The 26,024-nt window shown below is 43.1% G+C and overlaps 1 protein-coding gene and 1 long non-coding RNA gene across 3 annotated transcripts in view; one reads left to right on the top strand and one right to left on the bottom strand.

Moving 5' to 3' along the window:
* Nucleotides 1-20,114, top strand: part of MYOCD (myocardin) — a 106,308-nt gene extending 86,194 nt beyond the window's left edge. Inside the window, exons 10-14 of one of the 2 annotated variants that reach the window (XM_011965671.1) lie at nt 3,229-4,158; nt 7,548-7,691; nt 9,208-9,336; nt 11,789-11,846; nt 14,227-20,114. In XM_011965671.1, coding sequence (XP_011821061.1) covers nt 3,229-4,158; nt 7,548-7,691; nt 9,208-9,336; nt 11,789-11,846; nt 14,227-14,798 — 1,833 coding nt within the window. In that variant the 3' untranslated portion in view covers nt 14,799-20,114. The remainder of the gene's footprint in view (nt 1-3,228; nt 4,159-7,547; nt 7,692-9,207; nt 9,337-11,788; nt 11,847-14,226) is intronic. The other variant, XM_011965672.1, reaches the window with a different exon arrangement.
* The window catches only part of LOC105528787, a 41,186-nt gene continuing 26,427 nt past the window's right edge, over nt 11,266-26,024 (bottom strand). The window contains exon 2 of the long non-coding RNA XR_001004409.1: nt 11,266-14,873. This is a non-coding gene — a long non-coding RNA (uncharacterized LOC105528787). The remainder of the gene's footprint in view (nt 14,874-26,024) is intronic.

Below are 26,024 nucleotides of genomic sequence, written 5' to 3'. Positions count from 1 at the left end.
GGGAGGCGGAGCTTGCAGTGAGCTGAGATCCGGCCATTGCATCCCAGCCTGGGCGACAGAGCGAGACTCCCTCTCAAAAAAAAAAAAAAAAAAAAAAAATTGGAGAGAGAGAGAGCATACCAGAGAGACAGAGAGAGACAGAGAGAGAGAGAGAGACTGAAAGTTTAAAAAACTGGGAGAATATCTTATTGATATTAAGAAATAATGATTCATATTTTAAGGTGTGATAATGTTATTGTATCTATGGTTTTTTAAGAGTATTTATCTTTTAGAGCTAGAGATCAAATTATTTGGATGAAATTATATGATTTGCTTCAAAATAATTCAGGAAAGGTAGGAGAAGTGGGTTGGAGTATAAAATAAACAAGATTGGACATGAGTGAAAATTGTTGAAGTTTGTTGATAAGTAGATAGGGTTCATTAGACTTTTCTATCTACTTTTGTGTATGTTTCATTTTTTTGTAATAGTTTTAAAAGTTATTAATGATTAAGACACCAGTGAATGGAGGAAAAAGGTGTATACAAACCTTTGTCCTGAACAAGCCCATACAGTGTAATATTCTGAAGTTTAAGGTAAATTAAACTCAACCGTATTCATTTTATTTTAGAATATGAGCCACATTATTTAATAATGTAGTTAAATTATTCAGTGCCAAGACAGATTCTAAAAATAAATGTAGAACTCATCAATTTTAATTAATTCAAAATTAAAACAATAATGAGATGCCATTTTGTACTTTTTCAAACCAGCAAATCTAACAGATAATGATAAAACAATTCCAGCAAGACTGTAGGGTGAATAACTAAATAATCGCCAATGTAAGTTAATTCAATCCTTTCTGATAACTTTTAGCTGATTATAAAGTAACATATATTGACTGTCGAAATATGATAGTATGTAGAAAAGTCAACAGTATTTTTAAAAATAATTAAGACTCACAGAAAGCAGATTATATTTCCTTCTAGGTTTAAAATGCATATAAACGTTTTGTTTTAAAATAATTGTCTTGAAAAAATGACGTGTACATAAATTACTAGCATACTTCTTTTCTTAACACATCGCGAACATTTTTCGTAACTGTTAATATTCAATAAATTTTTTATTTTTAACAGCAGCATATCACTTCACCACCTAGTTAACATTCCACTACTGGCCACTTAACTAGCTACCAGATTTTGGCTATTCAAACTGTGATTTTAGTCCAGGCGCAGTGGCTCATGCCTGTAATCCTAGCAGTTTGGGAGGCCAAGGTGGGCAGATCACTTGAGGTCAGGTGTTCAAAACCAGCTTGGCCAACATGGTGAAACCCCATCTCTACTAAAAATACAAACAATTAGCCGGGTGTGGTAGTGCACACCTATAATCCCAGCTACTCAGGAGGCTGAGGCAGGGGAATTGCTTGAACCCAGGAGGTGGAGGTTGCAGGGAGCTGAGATCGTGCCAGTGCACTCCAGCCTGACCAACAGAGCAAGACTCTGCCTCAAAAAAAAATTAGTTTTGTTTAATTTTTGCTGCTACTTAACTAACACAAAGTCTTCTTATTCCTTTGCCAATTTAATAAATACAAATATATATATATTCTTTTGATTTGCGTTTCTTGGATTACTAATGATGATATGCATATGTTATTGTCCATACTTTAAATTTTATTTTTGTTTCTGAAAAGCTGGATCATATATCCCTTACCCATTTTTATACTGGGTATCAATCTTCTTTTTAATCAATTAGCACACTTGATACATTGAGCTTTTTAACACTTTATTATTTGTGTTGTGATTAGTTTTTCCCAAGGTAGCTATTTGTATTTGCGCTTTGTAGTTTCTTGACTTACAGAAGTTTTAAATTTTGTTTTCAATATTTTTCTCAAGCAACCTTTTCCTACAGATATCAGAATTTCCTATAATATCAGAATATTTGCCTATAGTCTTCTGTTTTATGAAATTATTGAAATTTAGGTATTTAATATGTTTCCTGTTTTAATTACAAAAGTAATACATTTATGTGAAATATTTGGAACTTACAGATCAGGAGAACCATTGTTAACATTGTAGCATATTTTTATCTGGATAATTTCATATGCAAACATAGCTTTAAATATATATATATGTATATATATCCATACCTTGTTTATATAATTTTTAGAAAAATACAATCAATTCAAACTTTGTTCACTTATTACTATACCACAAGCAATTAATCATCCAATGTCAACAAATATTTATAGCATCAGCTTTAATGGATCTGTAGTGTCCCATCATTTGCATACACCATCATTTACCTAACCAGTTCTCATATTTGTAGATATTTAGAGTTTACAATTTAAGAACTTTATAAAAAATACAGGGATAAGATAATTACATGTGAATTAACATAATAATATTAGTAAAACTTTATTTTGCACAACCATCTGCCAGGCACTATTCCAAGTGCTTTATGCATTTTAAGCCATTTTAACCCTCACAAAAATGCATGAAGTATTATTCCTTCCATTTCCCAGAAGGGAAACTGAAGCACGGAGTGATTGATCACTGAGTTAGTAACAGGCAGGGCCAGGATTTGAACCGATGGCCTTATCACCGCCTACTCTCTCAGTAGACGACTATTATCCAGCTGGTCTTTAAAATTAGGGTATAAATGTTCATAAGGAGCCGTGGTTCTCAAAGTCAGGTCTGGGCATCACCTGGGGACTTGTTAGAAATACATATCAACTGAGCCAGAAACCCCACAGTGGGGCCCTGCTGTCTGCTTTGTAACACACCCTCCGGTGGTTCTGGTGCACGCTCGGGTTTGAGGAAGAGAACGTGGTAGGAAGAGCCCTCACCAAGGAAGCCAGAAAAGCTGCCGACTTCGCTGTACTTCAAGACTATTGTTGGAGGGTTTGTATCTAAACCCAGGCGGATATGTTTTCTCATCTAGAAAATGGGGACACGGATCGCCATGAGGGATGACGGGCAGTAGATTAGATGACTTCTACCATTCATTCAAGCTCTACATTTCTATGACTCTAAGGCCGTGAAAACATCATATATGATAAAGTTAAAAGTAATTGTTAAAATTGTGCAAAACTGGTTTATATCAGGGGTAGGAGAGGAAATTGGAAAGAAGTATGAAAAAGAGTGGGTATTGTAGAATTCCATTTGTGATGTTTTGAAGCTAATTTTATAATGAATACACTTTTAAAAATATTGTCGTTAAACAGCACACTAACCACATTCTGATTTCTTTAGGTCTCTGAATTAAGACAACAGCTTCGAATTCGGGGCCTGCCTGTGTCAGGCACCAAAACGGCCCTCATGGACCGGCTTCGACCCTTCCAGGACTGCTCTGGCAACCCAGGGCCGAACTTTGGGGATATAACGACTGTCACTTTTCCTGTCACACCCAACACGCTGCCCAATTACCAGACTTCTTCCACCAGCGCCCTCTCCAATGGTTTCTACCACTTTGGCAGCACCAGCTCCAGCCCCCCGATCTCCCCAGCCTCCTCTGACCTGTCGGTTGCGGGGTCCCTGCCGGACACCTTCAATGATGCCTCCCCCTCCTTCGGCCTGCACCCGTCCCCGGTCCACGTGTGCACGGAGGAAAGTCTCATGAGCAGCCTGAATGGGGGCTCTGTTCCTTCTGAGCTGGATGGGCTGGACTCCGAGAAGGACAAGATGCTGGTGGAGAAGCAGAAGGTGATCAATGAACTCACCTGGAAACTCCAGCAAGAGCAGAGGCAGGTGGAGGAGCTGAGGATGCAGCTTCAGAAGCAGAAAAGAAATAACTGTTCAGAGAAGAAGCCGCTGCCTTTCCTAGCTGCCTCCATCAAGCAGGAAGAGGCCATCTCCAGCTGTCCTTTTGCATCCCAAGTACCTGTGAAAAGACAAAGCGGCAGCTCAGAGTGTCACCCGCCGGCCTGTGAAGCGGCTCAACTCCAGCCTCTTGGAAATGCTCATTGTGTGGAGTCCTCAGATCAAACCAATGTACTTTCTTCCACATTTCTCAGCCCCCAGTGTTCCCCTCAGCATTCACCGCTTGGGGTCGTGAAAAGCCCACAGCACATCAGTTTGCCCCCATCACCCAACAACCCGCACTTTCTGCCCTCATCCTCCGGGGCCCAGGGAGAAGGACACAGGGTCTCCTCGCCCATCAGCAGCCAGGTGTGCACTGCACAGGTAAGAGCACCTTGCACTATGCCTGGTGCACACCTCTTTCTGGAAGTGGGTTACAAATTTTCTTTTTTTTTTTTTTTTTTGAGGCGGAATCTCGCTTTGTCACCCAGGCTGGAGTACAGTGGCGCAATCTTGGCTCACTGCAAGCTCCGCTTCCCGGGTTTACGCCATTCTCCTGCCTCTCAGCCTCCCGAGTAGCTGGGACTACAGGCACCCGCCACCTCACCCGGCTAATTTTTTTTGTATTTTTAGTAGAGACCGGGTTTCACCGTGTTAGCCAGGATGGTCTCGATCTCCTGACCTTGTGATCCGCCCACCTCGGCCTCCCAAAGTGCTAGGATTACAGGCGTGAGCCACCGTGCCCGGCCGGGTTACACATTTTCAACTGCTAAAGAGCTAATGTCAGAACTTTAAATGTGAAGGGTTTACCAAAAGCATAGCAGCATCTCCCAGACACTACAATCCTTGAATCTCCATGGTAGACCAAACTCACTCATCCTCTTAAGGCAGGGGTTGGCAAACTTGCTCTGTAAAGGGCCAGATGATAAATATTTTTTGCTTTGCAGGTCACACTGTCTGTGTCATCCCTACTCAATTTTGCCTTTGTATCACAAAAGCAGCCACAGACATCATGTAAGCAAATGCACATGGCTGTGTCCCAATAAAACTTTATTTTAAAAAATAGTCAGTGAGTAAGACTTGGCTTGTGGCCTGCAGTTTGCTGACCACTGCTCTCAGGATTCCCAGGATTCCTTGGTTTCCACCCTTATCATAAGCCAAACCAATGCCTCAAACGTTTAAAGGGGAAATCATCAGATCTTACTCTTCATGTAATGGTCTGCATAGTGCAAACATTTACTGAGCACCTACTATGTGCCAGGCCCTGTTCTCATCTCTGGGAATTAGTGCTGAGCTAGATAAACAAAAATTTCTATTCTCATGGGAACAGAGACAGTTTAAAAGCAAATGAAACAATTTCAAAGTAAATTATGTACTATATTAGAAGATGATACATCTTTTTGGAGAAAAAGCCAAAGAGGGGGTGTGCGTGTAATTTGGAAGTTTGCTACTTTTTTCTTGAGATGGAGTCTCACTCTATCACCCAGGCTGGAGTACAGTGGCACGATCTTGGCTCACTGCAACCTCCGCCTCCCGGGTTCAAGTGATCCTTCTGCCTCGGCCTCCCAAGTAGCTGGGACTACAGGCACATGCCACCACACCCAGCTAATTTTTGTATTTTTAGTAGAGACAGAGTCTCACCATATTGGCCAGGCTGGTCTTGAACTCCTGACCTCGTGATCTGCCCGCCTTGGCCTCCCAAAGTGCTGGGATTACAGGCGTGAGCCACCATGCCCAGCTGGAAATTTGCAACTTTAATTAGAAGGGCCAGGGACATTTAGCAAAACCTTGAAAGCAGTAAAAAGAAAATGTTGTGGATATTTGGGGTGAAGGCATTGAAGGCAAAGGAGAAATAGCACATGCAGAGGCCCTGAGGTTGGAGCTTGTAGGGACTGTTCAAGGATCAGAAAGAGGGCCAGTGGCTGGACTAGAATGGGAGTGGTCATAGGAGATGGCTTAGGAGACTCACTAATTCAAAGACTAGGCAAAAGTGACTGACAAAGACTTTTATGCTCATGAGCTGAGGAATTACTAGGAAAGCCTATATAAGTCAAGTTGAGAAAGGTTACATTATCAGAAGGTTCTGAAATCAACATTATTAGAAAAGGAATCGGAAGAAAACTCACATTAATTGAATACCTGCTAAGTGCCAAGCCTTAAGAGACACGTCTATGAGTAATCTCAGTTATTGTCACAAGAAACCTATGAGCTCCAATGTATTCTTCTTTATTTGTCATTGAAGAAAATGAGGCTCAAAGAGCTTAAATTAGTTACCTAGGATCCCAGGAACCCAAGATCTGTTAATTCTAAGTGCATGCCTTATTCAAGTGGAATATCTCCACCCCAAGAGTGTGAAGGGTAGCAAAAGCTAATGGGAATTAATTTTTACAAACCTACAGGAACCATGCATTCCAATGAATGATGTCTACCCCTGAGGGGCGCTCTGGGAGAAATTAGGACCTAATTAAATTATTGTCATAATTAACAAACATTTATTGAGTGTGTAGTGTCCTGGGAAACAAAGGTAAAAATAACTCTTGAGACACAGCTCTGGACCAAACTTTTCAGTACTGATGATATTGCTGCTAACATTGTACAGTGATTTATGGTTCACAAAGACTCTTTGAAGACATTAAAAATTTCATGATAAAACAATAAAGAACAGGCCGGGTGTGGTGGCTCACACCTGTAACCCTAGCACTTTGGGAGGCCGAGGTGGGCGGATCACAAGGTCAAGAGTTCAAGACCAGCCTGGCCAACACAGTGACACCCCATCTCTACTAAAAATACAAAAATTAGGCCAGGCGCAGTGGCTCATGCCTGTAATCCCAGCACTTTGGGAGGCCGAGCAGGTGGATCACAAGGTCAGGAGTTCAAGACCAGCCTGGCCAATATGGTGAAACCTCATCTCTACTAAAAATACAAAAATTAGGTCAGGCGCGGTGGTTCATGCCTGCAATCCCAGCACTTTGGGAGGCTGAGGCGGGTGGATCATGAGGTCAGGAGATAGAGACCAGCCTGGCCAATATGACCGATATCATGAAACCCCATCTCTACTAAAAGTACAAAAATTAGCCGGGCGTGGTGGCACGCGCCTGTAGTCCCAGCTACTCAGGAGGCTGAGGCAGGAGAATATCTTGAACCCAGGAGGCAGAGGTTGCAGTGAGCTGAGATCGCACCACTGCACTCCAGCCCAGGCAACAGGGCAAGACTCCATCTAAAAAAAAAGAATAAAATTAAAAAATAAAGAATAATATCGGTTAACAATGACTGATCTATGCTTACAACATTAAATGCTTGTGGGAGGGAGGGACAGATTGATTATAAAGGGCTGGAAAGGTCCAGGAAGCTTTTGTGAAGGGCTTGGACTTAACAGGAAGTGTCATGTTAAAAAGTAGAGGGCCAGGAAAGGGACAAGGTAGGGAGATGGAATGTACGGGCCATGCTGCTGGAGGTCCGTGGTGGGAATAGTAGAACTTAAGCTTGCAGAAGTAAATAGCACCAAACTGTAGAGTCTGCTGTAGAGTCTCGAACACCCATCTGGGTTGAAAGTGGAAATCTTATGATGTGGATATCTGGAGCCACTGGAAGATTTTTAGCAGCAGGTGACGTCTAAAAATCCAGATTTTAGGCAAGTTCATCTGGTAGTGGAATTTAGGAAGGTTTGTAAAAATGACACCAGGGGACACAGGGCAGAAACCAGAATTGTCAGCCAAGGTCACACTCAAGTAAGCTGCTGCTGGCCATGTAATTTGTCACTTCTTCCTTTACAGAACTCAGGAGCTCACGATGGCCATCCTCCAAGCTTCTCTCCCCGTTCTTCCAGCCTCCACCCACCCTTCTCTGGAGCCCAAGCAGACAGCAGTCACGGTGCTGGGGGCAACCCTTGTCCCAAAAGCCCATGTGTACAGCAAAAGGTAAGCACCTGAAAAAAGGCTTCAACATGGGATTCACTTTGCCTCTTCTCTCTTCTGTAACCCGGGAGGCAGAGGTTGCAATGAGCCGAGATCGCACCACTGCACTCCAGCCCGGGTGACAGAGCGAGACTCCGTCTCAAAAAATAAATAAATAAAATAAATAAAGAAAGAACAATATAGGTTAATAATGACTGATCTATGCTTACAACATTAAATGCTGGTGGGAGGGAGGGACAGATTGATTATAAAGGGCTGGAAAGGTCCTCCAACGTGAGCAATAATGAAGTTCCCTTTAAAGGCAGAAGTAAATTTCATTTTAGAGAGAAACAAATCCACTCCAAGTGTGTGTAAAAGGATGTACAAATATGAGTTAGAAGTTTTCCCAGGGAGTCATTTCCTGGGGTCATCCCAGCAATCGTGGTGACTAAAATGGCCATAATCTGTTTGCAAAACAACGTGAACAATTAACCAGTTTCTGTGAAGTTAAAGATTGGGATCAGGGTGTGTGGGAAACAATGTTGGAGGAAGAGAGGGGGACACAGATCCCTGGACAGGATTGGACAGATGTGCAAAGCAGGGGTCACAGTGCAATATCTTTATGGAAAAGGAAGAGACGTCACCTTTCAGCTGGTGGAAGAAGTCAAGGGTATGAAGGATTCAGGGTATGGAGAGTCTCAAGGGGCAAAGAAGAGGTGGCAGAAAGGAGACAAACAACATAAGCATGACATAAAAGTGCCACATACCACAAGTCAGGGAAGGGACAGAGACCCTGACGTGGGCCAGGCACTCCACAGGAGAACACACTCACAACAAACAAAGCTGGTTCATAAAGAGACCTCAGCAATGCCTCCAGCTCTCTGCAAAATAACCCATTTGGAATAAATGACCTGTGGGATAGATTACTCTGAAAATTCCTGGGTTGATTTTTTTTTTTTTTTTTTTTTGAGACATGGTCTCACTCTGTCACCCAGACTGGAGTGCAGTGGTGCGATCTCAGCTCACTGCAACCTCCACCTCCCAGGTTCAAGCGATTCTCCTGCCTCAGCATCCCGAGTAGCTGGGACTACAGGTGCGCCACTACGCCTGGCTGATTTTTTTTTTTATTTTTAGTGAGACAGGGTTTCACCATGTTGGCCAGGCTGGTCTCGAACTCCTGACCTCAGGTGATCTGCCCACCTCGGCCTCCAAAGTGCTAGGATTACAGCCATGAGCCACCGCACCCGGCCTGATCTTTTTTGTATTGAACTGGACTCTTACTTATTTTCCCCTAAAAGAAGAGGGTGCACCTTAAGGGGGAAAATAGATCTGCAAGGTTCCCATTCTAAGATGCCACCACCAATAAACCCACGGTAGCATTCACTATTGTTAATATATGGGAGTTGTTTTCTAAGCCCTGGACCTTTTCTTTTCCTCTTAGATCAATTTTTCCAAAATTTAGCCTGTTGTTTCTAGAACAGAAACAGTATCATGTCAGACCCATGAATTCAATGCCTTTCTCCGTGTTTTACCCATGCAGATGGCTGGTTTACACTCTCCTGATAAGGTGGGGCCAAAGTTTTCAATTCCATCCCCAACTTTTTCTAAGTCAAGTCCAGCAGTTTCAGAGGTAACACAGCCTCCATCCTATGAAGATGCCGTAAAGCAGGTAACCATGTGATTTGTTCTTGATGGAAGAATAAATAGACTGACTCAATGAACAGACATTGTTTTATACGATTAAACTTCACGCAGTTTGTAAATTCTGATACTGAGTGTGTCATGTGCCACGCCACCAAAATAAGGAAATTATGTAGACAGTAATTGGAAAACAGTGTTGCGTGTGTAGCTGTGTGAGGCAGGGAGAGAAGAGAGGATCACCTGTCTGGCTTTGGTACCAGCTCTGCCATCTGCCAGCTGCCACTGTCGCTCAGATGAACACTTCAGCTCTCTTACACAAAATAGGGATATTTACTTGGTAAGGATTCTAGATAACCTAACACTTACCACTCTGTTCAGGTACATAATAGCTTCTCAAATAGATGACAGTGATTGTCAGGGTGGTAATACTTCCTAAGGTCCTCCCTGGCTTTAAAATTCAATGACCCTGCCAAAACATTGATGGGTGTTGAAGCTGGATAATAAACTCAAGGACGTTCACTCTATCCTCTGCTTTCGTTTGTATTTGGAAAGCCTCAAAATTAAAAAGTAGGAAACAGAAAAAACAAGGCTGGGTCTGGTGGCTCACACCTGTAATCCCAGCACTTTGGGAGGCCAAGGCGGGTGGATCACCTGAGGCCAGGAGTTTGAGACCAGCCTGACCAATATGGTGAGACCCCGTCTCTACTAAAAATACAAAAATTAGCTGGGTGTGGTGGCGCGTGCCTGTAATCCCAGCTACTCGGGAGGCTGAGGCAGAAGAATTGCTTGAACCGGGGAGGCGGAGGTTGCAGTGAGCTGAGTTCGCAGCACTGTACTCCAGCCCCGGTGACAAGAGCAAAACCCTGTCTCAAAAAAAAAAAAAAGAAAAGAAAAACAGAAAACAATTAATGATCCCCTATTTCAAATAGTCTGAGCTTGGATAAGGTATTTGATAGCCCTTCATATGTGTTTAACCCAGAGAAGAGCATTTACGTCAGTTGCTGTATACGGATATCCCACAGATCAAAGTCAGCCTGCGGTTAAGTTTTGTTTGGCTTAAAGAACATTTTAAATAACAGGAGATGGTATGCAAAGTGGGCTTTCTCATTTCTAAAAAGTTAGAGGATCTGGCAACCCAGGAGCCACATTACTGCGAGACAATTGCCGAAAGCAAGGTTCTCCTGCTATTTTGAGCCACAGCTGTGCTCTGCTCTCTGCCTCTTTTTCTTATTCTATATTCAGTTCATTTCAATTACCTGCCAGACACTTAGGCTTCTGGTACCTTCTGAACTGGTAAATGACTCATTTTTTGGTCAGTGCTCCCATCCATGTTGATTACTGATACCTGCGTTTATTGAGTCTGGACTCTCCGAGTAGTGAGATGGATATATGCCTTTGTTCTCCCCATTCCTCTCCCCTGGTTTCCGTAAACGTCAGCTGATTCTTCAGTTTCAAAAGAAGAGAGCCAGGCAAAGTGGACGTCCAGAAATAAGACTCTACTGAGATGAGCCAGAGAAGAGGGGACATACCCTACAAGTGTCTACAGCTTCCTCAAGCTACTGCAATGAGGAACCAACAAAATATGAGCTAAGTTCTTGGACCACATTGCAGAAACCAAGCAAGAGGTAGATTCAGGTCACTTCAAAGTAAGAGCCTAAAAAGACATTTTCTATATGCTAAGATGTCCTGCTCCTGGGCTGAAAACCTCTCAAACGACAGAACTGACTCTAAAGTACTCTGTGCTGGGAAGCATTGTGCCTTCTTTTTCCTTTCTCCTGTTGTAGTAGACTGTTTCATTCAGCAGTTTATCTGCCTAAAATTAATACTGAAGCTTAATCAAACGTGGTTAAAAAACCATTAAGCAATACACCCATGTTCATAGCAGCATGATACATCGTAGCCCAAAGGTACACACAACCCACATGTCCATTGACAAATGAATGGATAAACAACACGCGTTATATCTATACAATGGAATTTTATTCAGTCTTTAAAAAACAGAAATTCTGACACATGTCACAACATAGATCAACCTTGAGGACATTACGCTTAGGGAAATAAGCTAGTTGCAAAAGAACAAATGCTGTCTGGTTCACTCACAGGAGGGACTTAGAATAGTCAAATTCGTAAAGGCAGAAAGGAAAATGGTGGTCGCCAGGGGCTAAAGGATGGGGTGTGGGAAATTCTGGTTTAATGGGTACACAGTTTTAATCTTGCAGGATGAAAAGAATTCTGAAGACAGATGGTGGCGATGGTCACACAACAGTGTGAATGTACCTAATGCCCCTGAACTATACACTTAAAAATGGTTGATAGTAAATTTAAAGTTATGTGTATTTTACCACAATAAAAAAAAAAAAAAAAAAAAAAAAAACCTTAACCAAACCTAGTTCAAAATCCTGCAGTGCTGCTTCTAATGATTTCCTATGGAGATAACTACCTTCTAAATTATCTGTCCTCCTTTGGTTAATCTGTAATAGCAAATGACCCGGAGTCAGCAGATGGATGAACTCCTGGACGTGCTTATTGAAAGTGGAGGTAAGACTGCCTGTGTCCTGTTCATTAGGACATTCTGAGCCCGCGTGAACTCTTAAGGAATGAACTCTCGGTAGCAAGATCAGACGCACACTGTGAGTCGGATGTACCAGGCAGTCCTCAGGGAGAGTCATTTCCTTTGAGCTTCTTGCACATTTTTAGAGCTGATAAAAGAAAGCATAGTGGATGATTCCTCACTGCCTTTGTCCTAGGAGCATTTTTCAGAATCTTTTTAATAGTTTTCGTGTTTCAGCCTAATCCTTGTTTCCTTAAGTGTTTTCTCTTGCTGCACTACTTCTTTCTATGTTCTAATCTCAAAGTGCCTGCCTTCTCAATTATGAGAAAAGAAAAAAGCAGATAACGAACGTTTTGTACCACCTACTCGAAGTGAAATTCAATTAGTAACCTTCCACTGGATGGTTCATTCAGGCTTAAATGTTATTCATGCTAGCAATAAAACATAATCAACATGTGCTTTTTGTCATCTTTTAATTTGTTCATTTATTTACTTAAAAAATTACAGAGTGTGTACCTAGAATTTCAAACCACACAAATAAATAAGATGACCTGAGGAGGATGTGTAGAAAAAAAGAAAAGAACTCAGGGAGGAATCTTTGTGCCAAAAACATTTAAAATTTCAGAGACGGAGGTAGCAAAGGACTCAGAGAAGGGGTAGCCCGGCATTGTGCTAGTCTCAGTGCCACATCAGACGAAGTCCTGATTTCTATGGAGTTTATAGTCTGGTAAGGGAGACAGACAACAAGCAAGTGAACAGACCTTTTCTCCACTGTAACAAGAGGGAAGAAGAAAGAGATGGGTACAAACATATGTGTGTATATGAGTTCTGTGATGGAAAAATGAGAAGAGTTCATATCAGATGCCTGTATTTATATATATATATATACACACACACACACACACACACACATATCTATATATATATATATATTTTGAGACGGAGTCTCACTATGTCACCAGGCTGAAGTGCAGTGGCACAATCTCGGCTCACTGCGACCTCCGCCTCCCGGGATCAAGCAATTCTCCTGCCTCAGCCTCCCAAGTACCTGGGACTACAGGCGTGCGCCACCACACCCAGCTAATTTTTTGTATATTTATTAGAGACGGGGTTTCACCATGTTGGCCAGGATGGTCTCGATCCCCTGACCTCATGATCCGCCCACCTCGGCCTCCCAAAGTGCTGGGATTGCAGGCGTGAGCCACCGCACCCGGCCTGCCCTTGTATATCTTTAATGAAATATGTGGCAAGGCCAGAAACGCATGAGGATGCAGAAGGGGAGTGTGGAAGATTCAGAGGAAGAAGAGCAGTTATGACTTAATCATGAATGAATTGAGTTTTCTGGAGAAACCCAGCAGGGTTGTTTTGCAGTCTTAAATGCCAGTGGTAGGTCTGACATCAGAAATCTAAAGTGAAACCAAGTCAGCTTAGTTGTTTCATTTTTCTCTTGCAACCTTCTGCTGATCCAGAGCATGCTCAGCGAAGGCAGACGATCAGGTTCTTCCAGGGGTGGGGTTCTGCCAAAACTACAGGCTGGACAGGGAAAGAAGTGAAGACCAGAGGGACTGGTAGACAGTGATAACGTAGTAGAGTCTATGGATTGGCGTGACTGTAAATGGTTGGGAAATTATTGTTATGAGGTACTTAATAAGTGGCTTGGAGGGTTGGGAGAGGATGGACAGAGAGTAGAAAATATAGCTTGAAAGTGAGCTTTCAGAGGGATGCAGTATTTGGAGATGACACAATCCAAGGTGTGTCTGACAGGGTGGGAAAGAGGGAATCACTGGAGTTGAGGAGCAAGTCGGGAGCTGAGAGGCCACCATGAATGCTGTGATTTCCAAGGATGCTCAGGTTACAGAATGAGAAGGGCTGAAGTGGGGAAAAGGCAATGAAGTAGGAAGTAGAGTTTTCAGTGAATGAGGAGGAGTGACCAGGAGGCTAGGGGTGAGGCATTGGTGTCACCCTCAAAACCCAAAACTGCTGAGTTGTCATCAGAAGGAAGTGGAGTAGCAATCAGAAAGTGGCAATGGCGTGGCACCTGGTCCCTCATCTTCAGGCCCTCACTGAGGGTGTTGGGATGGACCCAGTGTCCTCAATGGACTACCAGGGGTCAGAGGAGTAGGCACAGGAACCTTCAGGGAAGAGAGTTGAAGAATCACAGAGTGGAATTCCCAAGAGGAAAGGGTTTGGGAAAAACCAGAGGGATGATGAATTGGAGATTGACAGAGCAGCTTAGAGATGAGATTGGGTGGTGAGCGGTGACCAGGGAAGCGTGGCTGTCTTCTGTATCTAAGTGTAACTCACTCATATTGCGTGGCATGCTCAATTTGAAGTGATTTAACAAGTCACATCGTGTATTGCCCACAGAAATGCCAGCAGACGCTAGAGAGGATCACTCATGTCTTCAAAAAGTCCCAAAGATACCCAGATCTTCCCGAAGTCCAACTGCTGTCCTCCCCAAGCCCTCGGCTTCCTTTGAACAAGCCTCTTCAGGCAGCCAGATCCCCTTTGATCCCTATGCCACCGACAGTGATGAGCATCTTGAAGTCTTATTAAATTCCCAGAGCCCCCTAGGAAAGGTGAGTGATGTCACCCTTCTAAAAATTGGGAGCGAAGAACCTCATTTTGATGGAATAATGGATGGATTCTCTGGGAAGGCTGCAGAAGACCTCTTCAATGCACATGAGATCTTGCCAGGCCCCCTCTCTCCGATGCAGACCCAGTTTTCACCCTCTTCCGTGGACAGCAGTGGGCTGCAGTTAAGCTTCACTGAATCTCCTTGGGAAACGATGGAGTGGCTGGACCTCACTCCGCCAAGTTCCACACCAGGCTTTAGCGCCCTCACCACCAGCAGTCCCAGCATCTTCAACATCGATTTCCTGGATGTCACTGATCTCAATTTGAGTTCTTCCATGGACCTTCACTTACAGCAGTGGTAGAATGCTCGATGCACCAGCGCTACGGAAGACCAATAGGAGTTCCATGGGGGAAAGCACACAGCCATACGTACTTTACTGTCCAAAAATAGAAGAAGAAGAAGAAGAGAATGAAAGAGAAGCAATGGAGACTTCTGTGCCCATCAACAAGAACAAATAGGAGACATTTTTAGAAATACAAATACTGTAATATTTACCAACATTCAGTACCTGTTAATGATTTCAACAGTGCGTTCAAAAATGGGCTTTCTCAGATTAAGGATGCCAAAAAAGATATTTCACTGCCTTTTCAAAGACCAGTATATTTTCTAGCCCATGATTTTTCTCAGGCAAAAGCTCACACTGTAAGCTTTTCTCATGAATTCACTAGAGATAACATGGAAAGGAAACACAGTCTTTTGGGAGCACAGGGAAGCCAGCCCTCCAAGGTTATGGAAGACATACCTACGATGGAAGCTGTTGCCCAATGTCTCCATTACTATCTTTCAAAAGAGAAGCCAGACCCAGCTTCAAATCAAAAGTTCTTGAGACAGAGGGACAAAACCAGTCTTTTTCGAGGAAAGCTAAATCAACTCAATGTCCCTCTACCACAAAACTGCCCCACTGGAGTGGTTCTGAACCTGTACCCAGGACTCCGTGTGGTCACTAATAACAGTTAACCTGAACTGAGTCCACAGAACTCAACCCAGAACTTTCTTCCTTTTCAACCAGTGACCCAATCATTCCCGCCATATCTCTGCTGATAAGTACGTGTCCTAGATGAGAACCCTGAAGGATGCAGACCTTCTTCCCCCGAAGGAGATGCCACAAGCTCCCCAACACCGCCAGCCCCCTTTAGTTCCAAAGACTAGAGATGACCACATTGGTAGAAACATATCTCGAGGCACAGGAAGGAAGCCGTACCAGGGATAATTCAGACAGGACTAGAGAATAACATCATTTCACATACCCTGGAATAAACACCCTGGGTTCCTATAACAAGACCATTACTTATGGGAGTCCAACTTCTCCTTTTGTTTTGCTATTATCGGTTTATCTTTCTCTCACTCCACTTTTCCCTCAAGGTACCAATCCTTTCCTGTTCCTCATTTGGCCATCTTTCTTTTTCTGCCCCAACATTGGGAGGGGAGGACTTCTCAGCTCTAACAAGCTGCCATACTCCTAAGAAAGCCATTTTTGACAAATGTAATAATCCAGGTTCTTCTGGAGAACTCATTCTCCACACGCACAGTTTGCAGCAAAAGGAAGTCGCAAGGATTTCTTGAGGAAGAAACTGGTGACTTGGTCCATCAGTCACCACGTTCCTTCTATTCTCATTTAGTTTTCAAGAAATTATTGGTTTGTGTTGCTCTGGGGAAATTGGAAATCGTTACATTGTAAAGACAAATACGGATGATATTTACAGGAGAGAATTTCAGATCTGGGTTTTTGAAAGAAAACAGAATTGCACATTGAAAACAATGGAAGGAAAAAGACAATGGTCGAATGTGCATTCCTCATTACCTCTCGTGGCTTTGGCTGGGAGTTGGAAAAAACTGAAATTTCGGGACAGTCTCTGTAAGGCTCACTGTGGCTCCAGTTCACCATTTTATATTGTTGCATGCTGTAGAAACCAGCTATTGCTGTTGTTTTGTTTTTTTATTTAAATCACTAAGGCACTGTTTTTATCTTTTGTAAAAAAAAAATGTTCACTGTGCACTTATAGAAAAAATAATCAAAAATGTTGTGATTTTAGAAGCTCTCTTTTTGATAAACCAAAGATTTAGAAGTCATTCCATTGTTAACTTGTAAAAAATGTGTGAACACAGAGAGGTTTTGGTGATTGCTACTCTGAAAGCTGCCAGATCTTATTCTGGGGGTGGGATGTGGGCGAATACACATACACACACAAATACACATGTATGTATGATAGATATATACATACGTGTATATTATATCTGTGTGTGCGTGTATCTTCAAAAGCAACACTACTGAGTTCTACACCAAAAGCCTTTAACCCTTAATCTGATGTGAATGATACCTGGCCTTTCTCACTATGAATTTCTGATTAATCAACCAGACTACACGTTGTCTCTCTGTGTATGACTAACGACTCCAACCCGATGACTCACAGCTACTTGCTTATCGTGAACAAGCTCATCTTGGCAGTGAATAGGGATGTGAAAAGACAGAACGGCTTCACCATTAGTAGCTGGAAATGGTATCACAGTCTCTTATAGAGGAATATGAAAGGAACATGAAAATCATTTTACATTCCTTTATCTGCATTGTGTTTTAAAAGATCCACATGGTAAATTTTTTATTTTGCTTTTATGTCAGTCATCAGAACCAACGCAATCCAGAAGAAAAAATTGCCAGTGTTTCCTTCAAAGATGAAGCTACTGGGGAAGAAAACCTTATTAATACACTCCACACATTCGTTCATTCCTCAGCTGTTGATGTTTTCTTGGGGTCTTGACAAAGCTTGCTGGTCAGTGCACTTTTCAGGTGTCACGTTTTGCTGTTTGTACGTTCTTTTTCTTCCCCTTACTTCCTTTGGAAAACAAATGCACACAGTGCCCCTATTCTGAGACCTGGGACTGAGTGTTAATTATATTTTTCCTTTGGGTATTTCTATCTGAGAGACTAGACCTAGGTAGGAGGCCTCTGTACTTCTCCAGATTGTGCTTTTTTATGGGGATCTTTTGGGCTATGACCCAGGACTGATAGATACGCCTGACGGTAGACAAAAGATAAAATGGTTCCTATATCCCAATGCAAACCAACACAGTTAAAAGAGCAGATCTCTGGATAACTGCTCTCAACCTCCTTCCACAGTCTCCACAAACCACATTCACCCTCTCTCTGCATAGCTCAGACATGAAATTTGAGGGAGAAAACTGGAGATAATTGGGAGAAAATTGATGAAGTTGGCTGCTTCCAGTACATCAGATAATCCATGAATATGTCTCCCATTGAGAATTTTATTTTAAATTCTTTTAAACTCTTAGTTGTGTCTTTTGTGATGACAATTCAGGCACGACTAAAAGATGTACAGAGACTTACGAAGATGGTCACATTCAAGTTTCCTAATGCTCTTAGAACCTGAAGATGACCATGTGCAGTTTTCCTAGGACCTCTGAACCCCCGTGGTGATGAAGACTTGAAGACATTTGCAGCTATCTGCTGCAGTCTAGTAGATTCATACTTACCTAAAGAAGTCAAAAAATGTATTCGTGCAAGTGCTTGCGGCAAGCCAGTGCTTATTAGTCGTGACCCTGCTTCTAACAACGTTAATGAGACAACACATATTCTATTGTAAGGGAGAAAGAGGGAGGAAGAGAGGGACGGAGGGAGGAAGGAGAGGGAGGGAGAAAGGAAGGGAAGACAGGAGATGGGAAGGGGGGCAAAGAGAGAAGGAAGGAGAAGGGAAGGAAGGAAAGAAGAGAGGAAAGAAGGAAGGGAAGAAAAAAAGGGCCAAACTTTCTGATCTATGAACTTCTCAGTTCAGCTAAGATGTAACACTATGAGAAGTAAATCAGAATTTTTTTAAGGAGAAGTCATTCTTAGCACTACAATAATTGTACCAGTAATTGAGGAAACCAAGACAACATTCACCTGAACAATCAAGGATCTGAGAACTGTCAGCCTTTTGCCATTCAAAAACATTTACATCCAACCTGAAAAAAAAAAAAAGAATCAGTAAAACCTATCCGACGCATTCAAAATAGTTCTTTCCAAATATTATTTATTTTAAAGTCAGTCGGCTCTTCTAGAAACAGATTCTGGTCTGGCTGAAAACTCCCACATCAGATTTACTCATCCAGTGGCTAATATTTGATACCCACCATGGGCAAAGCACACAAATCTTCAGATAAACAATACTGAATTGATTCAGCACAGATTGTTCAGATTTGAATGACCAGGGAGTTGTATTTGCTACATGTAAGAACACTGAGAATCTCCCAGTTCTCAAACTAGAAACCTTTTAGCTATGATAAAAAAAAAAAGGGGGGGTCTTCATTTTTCCAAAAGGGAGGGTAGAGGTGGGGATCACTTTTTAGCCAAAAGCTATCTCTCACTCCAAAATTCTTGCACTATTCTTGGTGGACAAACACCAGTAGTCTATCACTTGGAGATCTTTTAATATTTCCCATCATTTAAAACATCCACGAGAGTTTGAAGATTTGTTTTGATTGCCAGATACAGAAGCCCCTTGAAAGTAAGGAAAGGGTGGAGGAAGCTTTTTTTGTGTCCTATCCCTATGTATCATAGCAGCTTTGTAGACAAAAGGGACACTTACTGGTGAGCCTCTTGCCCTTAAAAGAAAATCATCTAAGAATACGAAGGCAATTTGATTTTCCCCTACAGCCCTCAGCTGCCTTCCTCACAGAAGGAAGTTCCTAATTGCTGGTACACAGTTTGCTATCAAATATCAGATATGAGAAAACTTGTAGTGAAAAGAGTCTGGGTTCTTGGTTTTCTCATAAATCCAATATAAACTGGTAGGTTGGTTCAGGGTCGAAATTGCCAATGGTTTATTAGACAGATGATACTGACAGACGCACAAAGCCCAGGTCCTGGAACAAGACAATCCTATAGTGCCAAGATCTGGTCAGTTGCGTTAAGGAGCTGAGTTTGATTCTAGAGTCCAGGTTTATAGAGAAACCATGGTTAGATTGAGATTACCCATGGGGAGACGATTGCAAGACAGGATGAGATCTGGGAAGAATTTTGTTGTCATCTGCCAGGGAAATTGTCATAGGACCCATTGAATGCAATAACATGTGAGTAAGTTCCCTTTTGATTCTGGGACTCAGCGATTTTCCCTGTGGATTAAGACAAACCAACGCCTGAAGGTCTCCTGTGCTTATTTTAACCATCTGCTCCCGTCATGAACACTGGAGCATGCATTTCCTCGAAGTGGTTTCATAGCTCCTGTGTGTTAGTGGAAAAGGGGAGTATAACGATGGGGATCCTGGAAGTTATTTTAATGTTTTCCAAAGGAAAGGAACCCACACTGCTCCCCAGAGTTCCTCTCCAGTGGCCCTGCAGTGGGAACGGAGGACAATGTATTGCTGGGTGCTTAAAATCCTCCCCCAGCGAAGCATAAAGAGACACTTTGTAAAGAAAAAAAGAGCAAGCATAGGTTCTCTGTGGGACCTTGTGGAGTGGTGTTTTCACGTTGGTCTCTTTGGATCCATTACGCATAATCAGAAAGAAATGTGGGTTACTGGGAAGAGACAAAAAGCAGTGGCTAAAATACCAAAGTTGGCATGTGTTCTTTTTTTAAAAGAAAATGCATATATTTTTAAATAAAATGTTTATTTTAAAAAGAAATGTAAAGCTTTTTTTTTTTTTTCTCGTGGCTGTGTGATGTACCCAGGCCTTGTGGAATGTGCTATTTATTGTTATTTATTTATTTATTTTTTATTATTATTATACTTAAGTTCTAGGGTACATGTGCATAACGTGCAGGTTTGTCACATATGTATACTTGTGCCATGTTGGTGTGCTGCACCCATCAACTCGTCATTTACATCAGGTATAACTCCCAGTGCAATCCCTCCCCCCTCCCCCCTCCCCATGATAGGCCCCGGTGTATGATGTTCCCCTTCCTGAGTCCAAGTGATCTCATTGTTCAGTTCCCACCTATGAGTGAGAACATGCGGTGTTTGGTTTTCTGTTCTATTTATATGTGTTGTTTCCTTTTATTCCCACAATGACCCCATGAAGTAGTATCATTATCATCCTCGTTTTTGCAAATAAAGACACCAGGCTCAGAGGATACATAAATTGCCTAAAGTTACACGACTGAGAAATGGCAGAGCCAAGAGTCAGACTGCAATTTGCTCACCTCCAAAGCCCAGATCTTGAGCACTGCACACACTGCCTGAGCTGATACTTACTGTGGATCATACTAATACAATCAGAACCTTTACAAAACAGATTCTCAAGCTATGCATATGCCCATTAAGATACACACGTACATATACAACTTAGCCAATTCAATGTTTTCATCAGTTTAGTAACTGAGCACGTTGAATAACAACACAGGATAAATTGGGTATCAAGAGGCCTGTATATATAGACACCCTGAATAAGACCTAGTTTTTAATCTACCTTTTCCTCTTAAGTTTATTCCTGCCTATTATTTTGTCATTGGTGAACATATGAACCACATAGGGGGAAATGTCAGACTGTGAAAAGAGCTCTGGAGTGGACAAACATCCCAAGCCCTGGTTTAGCTAAGAACTGGTCTTTCTCCCTACCACAGCTCTCTCTGCCCCTGTGTCAGCCTTACTTTCTGGTGGGCTCTCCCATGTAGAATCAACAAGGTCATGGGTTACCAGCAGCCCCACGTGTAGCAATTCCAGCAACAAGAGAGTTTCTCAGTCCTGGGAGTCCTGGCAGAAATCTCAGAGCTTGCTCTCAGTGGTCCCAGCAGGTAATGGTCATCCCTGAATCCATCTCTATGGCCATGAGAAGTGGATATAAATACACGCACAGGGTCTGGATTCCCTGCTCAGCCCTGAGCTATGGAGTGGGATCATTTGAATCTTATGGACCGGCAGTAGGGAAGGTGAGTTCTTCTAAGAGAAAATTGGGGTGCTAGTACCAGAGGGTGCTGAAAAGGCAGAAATAGTAGATTTCTACGACATAATTCCTACTTTCAGGGAGTTTGCCATCTAGCGAGGAGACAAGAAAATAGGGAATAATGCGTAGTCTGATTAATTGCATGCTATGTGCTACCCAGCAGGGCATTTAATACAGTCTTGTGGGTGGAGGTGGAGGAAGGATGGATGGCCAGGAAGAACTCTCCAGAGGAGGAAGCCACTAAGCCAAGACATGAAATGACACAGGAGTTAGGCAGGCAAACTACTAAGGAAAGGGGCATTCAGGCTGAGGAAATAGCCCGTGCAAAGGCCTGAAGATTTAAGAGAATTGACCATCTTCGGGGGATGTAGAGAGTAGAACAAGGGGGCAGGGGTACTGCTGGTAGAAGCGTAGGAAAGAAAAGAGGGCCAGGGCTGTCAGAAGAAAGTACCACAGTGGCCGGGCGTGGCGGCTCCCACCTGTAATCCCAGTACTTTGGGAGGCCGAGGTAGGTGGATCGTGAGGTCAGGAGTTTGAGACCAGCCTGACCAACATGGTGAAACCCTGTCTCTACTAAAAATACAAAAATTAGCCCGGCGTGATGGTGGGCTCGGAAGGCTGAGGCAGGAGAGTCACTTGAACCCGGGAGGCAGAGGTTGCAGTGAACCAAGATCGCGCCACTGCACTCCAGCGAAACTCCATTTCAAAGAAAAACAAAAAGAACAACCAACAGGGTGGCTGAAGCAACAGAAATGGGTTGCCTCACAATTCTGGAGGCCAGATGCTTGGAATCAAGGTGTCAGCGGGGTTGGTTCCCTCTGAGGCTGTGAGGAAAGGGGCTGCTCCTGTCCTTTCTCCTTGGCTTACAGATGGCCATGTTCATGTCCACATGGCATTCTCCCTGTATCTCCGCATCCTTTCCCTTCTGTATGTGTCTGTCTCTGTGTCCAAATTTCTCATTTTTATAAGGACTCCAGCTGTCTAGGATTAGAGCCCATCCTAATGACTTCATTTTATTTTATTTATTTATTTATTTGAGACGGAGTTTCGCTCCCGTTGCCCGGGCTGGAGTGCAATGGCATAATCTCAGCTCACTCCAACCTCTGCCTCCCAGGTTCAAGCAATTCCCCTGCCTCGGCCTCCGAAGTAGCTGTGATTACAGGCACCTGCCACCGTATTTCCAGCTAATTTTGTATTTTTAGTAGAGATGGGGTTTCTCCATATTGGTCAGGCTGGTCTTGAACTCCCAACCTCAGGTGATCCACCCGCCTCGGCCTCCCAAAGTGTTGGGATTACAGGCGTGAGCCACTGTGCCCTGCCTAATGACCTCACTTTAACTTGATTACCTCTGTAAAGGCTCTAGCTCCAAGTAAGCTCACATTCTGAGGTGCTGAGGGTTAGGACGTCAATGTAGGAATTTTCAGGGAACACAATTCAATCCATAACAGGTGGCAAGATGGGGGCCAGATCATGAAGGGACTCATAAGACACATTGAGGAGTCTAGACTTGTTTTGAAGACAGCGGGGCATCACTGAAGAGTTTTAAGCAAGACAGTGCTGCTATAACCCTTTCACCTTAGAAAGATGATTCCAGCTATAGGGTGGATTGGAGTGTCAAGGACATGGGAAGGGTAGCACAGTACATCTATGTGAATTCGTCTGATAAATTGCTGTGCCCTCCTTATTCTACAGACATGAGAAATGATGAGTAACCCAACATATCGAATTTAGGATATAAAGAATGATGGGGTGGCCAAGTGCAGTGGCTCATGCCTGTAATCCCAACACTTTGGGAGGTTGAGGTGGGTGGATCACCTAGGTCAGGAGTTCAAGACCAGCCTGGCTAACTTGGCAAACTCCCATCTCTACTAAAAATACAAAAATTAGCCAGGCGTGGTGGCACGCACCTGTAGTCCCAGATACTTGGGAGGCTGAAGCAGGAGAATCTCTTGAACCCGGGAATCGGAGGTTGCCGTGAGTCGAGATCATGCCACTGCACTCCAGCCTGGGTGACAGAGTAAGACTCTGTCTCAAAAAAAAAAAAAAAGAATGATGGGGTTTGGGAGGCAGGCAAAAGAAAAGGTAACAACTTAGCTCATGGCAATAACCCAGCCAAAGGGCAGATGGTGGTGGAAATGGAGAGATGAAGGTAGGTTTGAAACATGTTAATAGAATGCAAAATATGGAACTTATTATTGGATGTGAATGGGCAAGGAGAGAGAGGTTCTGGATTTGGAGGAGGAAGAGCTCAATTTGGAGCGTATGTTAGTGCCATTCACAGAAGTAAAGACCAGGATGAGGAAGAGTTACTTGATAGGAAAAATAATGAATTTGATTTTTGATCATCTGGTGTCTGAGGGACACTCAAGCCAAAATTCTTCACTAGAGAGGTCTGGAGCTCAGAGTGCCTTCAGTGGAGATATAGATATGAAAGGGGTCAGCATTCAGATGTTAACTGAGATCATGAGAATAGCTATGACCTATACAGTATGTGGAGTGAGAATAAAAGAGGATCCTGAGGAATGCCAACATTTAAGGTATTGGCAAAGGAGAATGAGAGGGAGTGGCTAGAAAACCAAGAGGGGATGGTACTTCTATCACTAAGCCTGGAGAAGTTTTCAGAAAAGAGGGGGGGTCTTTAATTCCTTCTAATGCTACTGTGTTCCACTAAGATAAGGAATGAAAAGTGTTCATTTGATTTAATAATAAGAAGGTGTTTTATAATCAAGGTGAGAGCAATTTGGATGTAGTGGTGAGGCCAGGTGGGTACAAACTGAGGAATTAAAAGGAGGTCAGTAAGTGGAGACAGTGAATTCAGGTGTTTCTCTCAAGAAGTGTGGCAATGTAAGAGGAAGACACACAAGACCATAGCAGACAGTCAGACATTTAAAGGATTGATTTTCAAGAGGAGAGAGAGATGAGCTGATTTCAAAGCTAATGAGAATTAGGTAGTATAAGATAGAGAAAAGGAGGCAGAGAATGAGATTCAGGTTAGGTTGCCTTTGGGATGTTGAGGCAGGAGAGAAAGAGGAGGGTGGGTGGAGATGCAGGTCTGTGTGTGGGTCATACAGGTGTGGTGGGAGGGCACTGAGGAAATTTTCAGAGGGTGGCTTCCATTTGATACTCGAAACGAGATGGAGAGGTAACACTCACCTATGTGGCAGAAGATGAGTGAAGTTGGAGTTTTAATAACAGTGGATAATGTCTGAATTAGGAGCTGTGGAGAATGGTAGAGAGAACTGATTGGGAGACATAGAAGAATGCCTGGGAAGAGTTGGAAAACTTGACTGGAGATCATGCCTTCTGCACAATGGTAGGACTTTTCATCAACAGCATCAACAGCCCAAAAGTGGAAGCAGAGAAGGCAGAGAGGCAAGTTGAGCCAGGTTGACGGTGCTTTAGAAATGGGTATGAAAACAAGAAAACAGAACTGGGGGCTCAGGATAGGACTATAGAGGAAGTAAAATAGCGAACCATGGAATATGCAAAGTATTATGCTAAAAGTGAAGATAGGAGTCAGAAAGTGGTAGGATAAAAAATTTAGAAGTGGACTAAGTATTGATGCAATACTACTAATCATGTAATTATATTGCCATCATCGTGATCGTAATGTAAATGGGTACCCGTGTTCACACTTTAGTAGGAAAGATAAGGACTGAAAAGTGTTCATTTGATTTAATAAGAAGATTGCAGGTAACCAAAGTGAGAGTAACTTGGGTACAGTCATGAGGCTAGGTGGGTGGAGACTTGGGAATGGCTCAAAATGGAAGCCTTGATACCCACATGCCTAGACTGACAAGAAGTCCATGTTATCACACCAAAACCCATATCACACCCAAATGTTAAGGCATGTCCTTGTGTCCAGTAATGGGAAGAGGGATCCACTGCTCCTATCTTTTGTAATGGAACAGAAACACATATTCTTCAAGACTAGAGATCCTACAATAATCAACTAAGATGGGTTGTTTTGAGTTGGGCCTGGGTGCCTCCTGGCCTCTAGGTGAAGGATTTGGTATCACAGCTGCCAAGAGGGAAGTCCAGGGATTTTCCATTTACTCCTGCTACCAGCCTAGGAGGCTCATTGAAAGGTGTGGTGTTACTCCCTTGGTGTCATGCTTAGACAAGACATTCCCCTGCCCAAGTAAGCTTGGACTTCCACCAGGGGCTGGCAGAGAACTCTGAGTGGTATGACCCTCTAGAACAGGGTGTTAAATCCTGTGCTCTTGTTTACGCTTTTCCCAGGGCAAGATTTGAGCCCTGTGTGCCTCTGCTGTGTATCAAATTGGTAAAGCTTCACACAGTTACTTCCCCAGGGTCTGGCAAGGACAAGACCCCGTGAGGGTGACCATATAATTTATCATCTAGAGCACAACACTTCTGTTCAGGACAAATGTGAAATCCTAAAGGAGGCCAAGACAATAGGCATATTCTGGACTATCTCAGGCAAAATAAGGGCCATGGTCACCCTAAATACAAGCCACTTGAAGGACCTAGAACCCTCATACACTTTCATGCACCCTAGTTGTTCAGCTGACACAGTGCAGGGGCCAGGCTACTCGGTCTTATCTCTTTCTAGCTTCAAGATAATTTGAGTGGCAACCTTGCCCCTTTGCCTAACACCAGGTTTTCCTTCCTTCCTTCCTTCTTTCCTTC

Source organism: Mandrillus leucophaeus, unplaced genomic scaffold (genome assembly GCF_000951045.1).
Source record: "Mandrillus leucophaeus isolate KB7577 unplaced genomic scaffold, Mleu.le_1.0 Scaffold732, whole genome shotgun sequence".
NCBI lineage: Eukaryota > Metazoa > Chordata > Mammalia > Primates > Cercopithecidae > Mandrillus > Mandrillus leucophaeus.
This window is presented reverse-complemented; position numbering and strand designations above follow the sequence as displayed.